At 37.1% G+C, this 4,452-nt stretch overlaps 1 protein-coding gene across 2 annotated transcripts; it reads left to right on the plus strand.

Annotated features, from left to right (window-relative positions):
- Positions 1-294: 294 nt before the first annotated feature.
- On the plus strand, positions 295-1,796 carry LOC104799880. 2 transcript variants are annotated; one of them, XR_769640.2, is made up of 4 exons: positions 295-1,113; positions 1,177-1,230; positions 1,328-1,505; positions 1,666-1,796. XR_769640.2 is itself a non-coding variant. In XM_010522559.2 (3 exons), the coding sequence occupies exons 1-3, from the start codon at positions 304-306 to the stop codon at positions 1,397-1,399; spliced, it is 936 nt and encodes a 311-aa protein (XP_010520861.1). In that variant the 5' UTR covers positions 295-303; the 3' UTR covers positions 1,400-1,796. The 2 variants fall into 2 exon arrangements, 1 of the variants encoding a protein (XP_010520861.1); XM_010522559.2 differs by having other exon boundaries at positions 1,328-1,796.
- The last annotated feature ends 2,656 nt before the right edge of the window (positions 1,797-4,452 follow it).

Below are 4,452 nucleotides of genomic sequence, written 5' to 3' on the forward strand. Positions count from 1 at the left end.
GGTCCTAGGACACTCACTCTAAGATTTAGGGTCGAAAATTACAGAAGAAATGAAGAGAAAACAGATAGTATGCTCTCGGACACATCAAGAGAAGCTCGGACACACCAAGCAATGTAAACCTCGGACAAACCAAGAGAATTCAAGAAAATACTTAGATTTTTGATTCAAAGATGATTCCCAAGCTTACAATTTCGTGCTCTAATATAGGAGACACAGAGGGGGAGATATGGATCAAGGACTTCTGATGACAAGTGAAGTACACCGAGCAACGGGAAATTCATTATCAATCATGACAAGTCTGAGATGAAATTTGAAGAAGAGGAAGAGGAAGAGTTGCCAAATTTATGTGCATTCATTGGGATCATAGATGAAGAATCTGACAATGAAAAGGTAGATGTGAACGAACTCTACAATGAGACAATGAAGATCTATGAGATTAACATGAGACTGGTCAAGGAGAAGAAGGAATTGGAGTTGCAACTAAAAGAAGCAAAGACCGAAATAGTGCTAAAAGAAGAGGAGATCACTCACTTGAAACGACAACTAGAAGAAACAAAGAAGAATGTACGAATGCTTGGAAGTGGAATAGAGAAGTTGGACTTTCTGCTCGGCGTGGGCAGACATGATCCTGGACATACAGGACTTGGATACGTGGGCGAGCAAAGCAAGAACCAAGGTAAGTTTGTGTCAGGAGGAATAGTGGGCGAAGAAGTACCTGACAAAATCCGAAGGGACCCTCACTCTAAACCTGACTTCCATACGAGGCACTACAAACCTAACTTTCAGTCAAGGAAAACATACCAAGAGAGACAAAATTGTTTTTTCTATGGTAAAAAGGGTCATATTCGAGCTCATTACCATCATCTAAAAGCCACTCGGGATAGAGGTAAGTATAATCACTATCCTTTTACTATGAAACAGATTTGGGTAAGGAAGGATGCTCTTAACTGTAATATGGCATTGACCTCTGAGCAAAGTAACCATGATAACATATGGTACCTTGATAGTGGTTGTTCAAGGCATATGACAGGAAAGAAGGAATTGCTGTCAAATTTTGTCAGTGATAAGAAAGGAGACGACGTGACATTTGGTGATGGAAAGAAGGAAAAGATGGTAGGAAAAGGTTGTCTCAGTATTGAAGCAATGCCAAATCTCACTAACGTGACTGTTGTGTAGGGACTTAAGGCAAATTTGGTTAGCATTAGTCAACTTTGTGACAATGGCATGAAGGTAAGATTCACTCATGATGCGTGCTATGTGACTAATTAAAAAGATAAGTGTGTGTTGACAGGTAAATGAACAACAAACAACTGTTATGCTTGGACAGGAAAGAACAAGAATCAGCCAAAGTGCTTCAAAGTATCCACTACTGACAAGTCAGGGGCTGTTCACAGAATGACAAAGCTCATTCACGAAGAGAAAATTGTACCCTAGTCATGTCGATAAACTCGAGTTCAACACAGGAGGATAAATGAAATACAAACCGAGAGCACCAGTGGAAAGAGGTATGAATTCGTATGTGTTGATGGTTTATTCAATTGGACGAATTGTTTTAGGGAACAAGTTGAAAAGAAACACCTCGTGATTGAGTATGTTCCCACAGAACATCAACTGGCTTATCTCTTTACAAAACCACTTGATATGAACAGATTCATATGTTTGCAGAAATCTGTAGGTGATGGGGAACAATAAAAAAAAAATTTCAGAGTACTGGAGTTAGGGTTCCCTTAGTCTTTGGTAGGTACCACTCACTAGGACGAATAAGAAAAGTTGCAGTTAATTGATACTCCACTATCAACTAATTTGGTTGATATGAGTGGATTATGTTTACAGTGACTCGGATCTAAGTTGTGAATTGAGATAGTTAAACGATGGTCTAAGGACAGAAAAGGTTAAAGATCTTTTCATACTCCTCTGTAAGAATTATATTTTACAAGAGTATACCATGTTTTCCATATAATTGTCTCCCGATAAGTTCTTCAAATTTTTTTAAAAAAGGAAAAGAAAAAAGAAAAACACTCAGGGGGAGGAAGAAAAAAAAAAGAGAAAAAGGGAAAAACGAATAGCCTGGACTTAAATGGTAAGCTATTCTCTTTGATTTCAACGTCCTAAAAGTTCAAATAATTGCTCAATATTTCTGTTCTGAATAGATGACTGCTCCTTCATAGATTGTCAGAAGACCCTGACAGGTGACTCTTGAAAAATCTGGTTTATTTTTTTTTTAAAAAAGGGGTTTTATTATTTTTGTAAAAATGTGATCAGTTTATCTTGAGTTGGTTAAGCAAAGTCGGATAAGCTATGTGGGTGAATATGGGAGCTGAAAAATCTGAAGTGTATCTTGCAAGTTACTCCCTTGAAAACGGTGCTACATTTTTCTGTTTTCGCCTATTCTGTTTGATTTTGTCTCTCTCTTGAAACTAACCTATAGAAAAGGAAACTCGACATTTTGTGTTTTTACTCACACACAAAAGGGGAGAAGATATTGAAGATGGCCCTTCACAATGCGTCAGGTGATCCTGAGTAGTTTAACGTATGATTTGATTGCTTGAACTCGGGTAAGTGTGTGATATGAAACTTGCTCTAGAATGTTTTGAATTTCAACTCATACACAGAGGGGGAGATATGGATCAAGGACTTCTGATGACAAGTGAAGTACACCGAGCAACGGACAGAGTTTATTTTCTAACGTTTGTTTGTGTATGAGTAGAAAGTCAAAAAGGGGGAGATTGTTAAGGTTGAAGTGGCTAGTGTTTGTGTTTAACTAAAAGTGCAGAAAAGATTTGATTTGTGTTGAAGATTCCAGAAGATTATTGAGATAAAATCAAATTATGAAGAGATAAAATCAAATCAGGAAGTTGAAGTTGAGTCAAATTCCTTGGAGATAAAAGATTTGGGAAGAGATAAATACAAAAGAGATATGGATATATATGAAGAGGATCTACGCAAAGATTAAATTAAATCTCAAAAGATCAGATCTGAAGCACGTCTGGACATCTATAAAAGGAAGAGTCTGGAGCATAAAGAAGATACGTACAAAGATAGAGAACTTGAGAGAGTTTATTATTTTCTAAGAGAGTTTTTGTTCTAGTGAGTGATACTTGAGAGAAAGTGAGTTGCAACTGAGGGGGAGCCCCAAAATCATAATTGTGGTGAACCTTTCAGGGGAGTGTGGAAACACTTGGGATGCGTTTTTCTGATAGAATTCACGTTGTAAAAGGGGAACAAACTCAGGGAGAGCTGTGTTCGTGGGTTGGATTAAGCCCGAACGAAAAAGAGTTGTAATTCACGATCTTTACAAGCGAATAGAATCAGTGGATTGTTGAAGAGTGCGTATTCGTTAACTTTTTCACCAACGTTTAGCTATAGATTAATTGATGATTTGATTAGTGATATTATGTTGTTTCCTTTGCTGAAGATTCTTAGACGATTGGTAGTCAATACAACCAACTTTCCTTGTATGTTGTTTCTTGGAATTCGACTTATATATGGTAAGTCTTGACTTCATTTATTGTTCTTCTTTTGGTCATGCATTGATTCTTCACATGTCTAAGTTATGCTCACTCTCGTCCAAGGTTTCTATCTCGTTTTTTCTTTCTCCTTCTTCTTGCTCAGCCTCTTTCTCATCTTCTCTTTGAGTTTTTCATTATCAAGGGTATCAAAATGTTCATAAAATTATGTTTCTTCATCGGGTTCTCCTTCGGAATTCCAGCCATCGAAATCAAAGAAAAAAACTATACTCTCTCTCCCTTACATAGGTTTCCATATCACAGCCGTAGGAGGACATTTTATGGTATTTTAACCCTTGAATTTGCGAATTTGCGAAGGAAAACAAAAAAAAATCATTCACAAACATTTTAGCCTTGCAATAGACACCATATAGAAAACTATCGTGTTTGTGATTAGTTTAGGACAAAGAACGGATTTAGACAAAATAATGAGCTAAGACCGAGAGCTTAAATGATATAGACAAGACAAAGTATTTTGATCAAGAAGAAATGTGAATGAGAAGAAGAACTCGTACTCTAAGTGTAGGAGAGCCGAGAGAAATAATGAGAGATGAATATATGAAAGAATAATATTATTTTTTGATGATCTATTACTAAATATATGGCTTTGATATTTATTTATTTATTTATTTTTTTTGTTAAAGGTAAATTGCATTAATGAAAAACTTTAATGTACAAGAGAGTGGTTGTTGATTACAGAGTGCAAGACATAAATGAGCAGCTCAGTAGGATTACAAGACGTTTTCGAAGTGTGTAAACCAAAGAGTAACCAGGCTTTCAGAGGGGCTTGCTAAGGCTAGGGACTGCACATACTCCTCGGAGGTCTGGCCCTCTTCCGTCGGCGAGGCCCGATCACTGTTCCACGACAACATAACACTCCTGGAGCATACCCATAAGCTGATCAACTATGCAGGTTCTTTTCCCATTAAACTCATGCTTCTACTCC

This window comes from Tarenaya hassleriana, unplaced genomic scaffold (genome assembly GCF_000463585.1).
Source record: "Tarenaya hassleriana unplaced genomic scaffold, ASM46358v1 Cleome619, whole genome shotgun sequence".
Taxonomy (NCBI): domain Eukaryota; kingdom Viridiplantae; phylum Streptophyta; class Magnoliopsida; order Brassicales; family Cleomaceae; genus Tarenaya; species Tarenaya hassleriana.

What these genes read in the sequence shown, in the direction of transcription:
- LOC104799880 (XM_010522559.2), top strand. Translation starts at nt 304, where the DNA reads ATGAAATTTGAAGAAGAGGAAGAGGAAGAGTTGCCAAATTTATGTGCA. An exon ending in ATGGAAAGAAGGAAAAGATG is followed by an intron (nt 1,114 to 1,176) that starts GTAGGAAAAGGT and finishes ACTGTTGTGTAG; the next exon opens with GGACTTAAGGCAAATTTGGT. An exon ending in TTTGTGACAATGGCATGAAG is followed by an intron (nt 1,231 to 1,327) that starts GTAAGATTCACT and finishes ATGCTTGGACAG; the next exon opens with GAAAGAACAAGAATCAGCCA.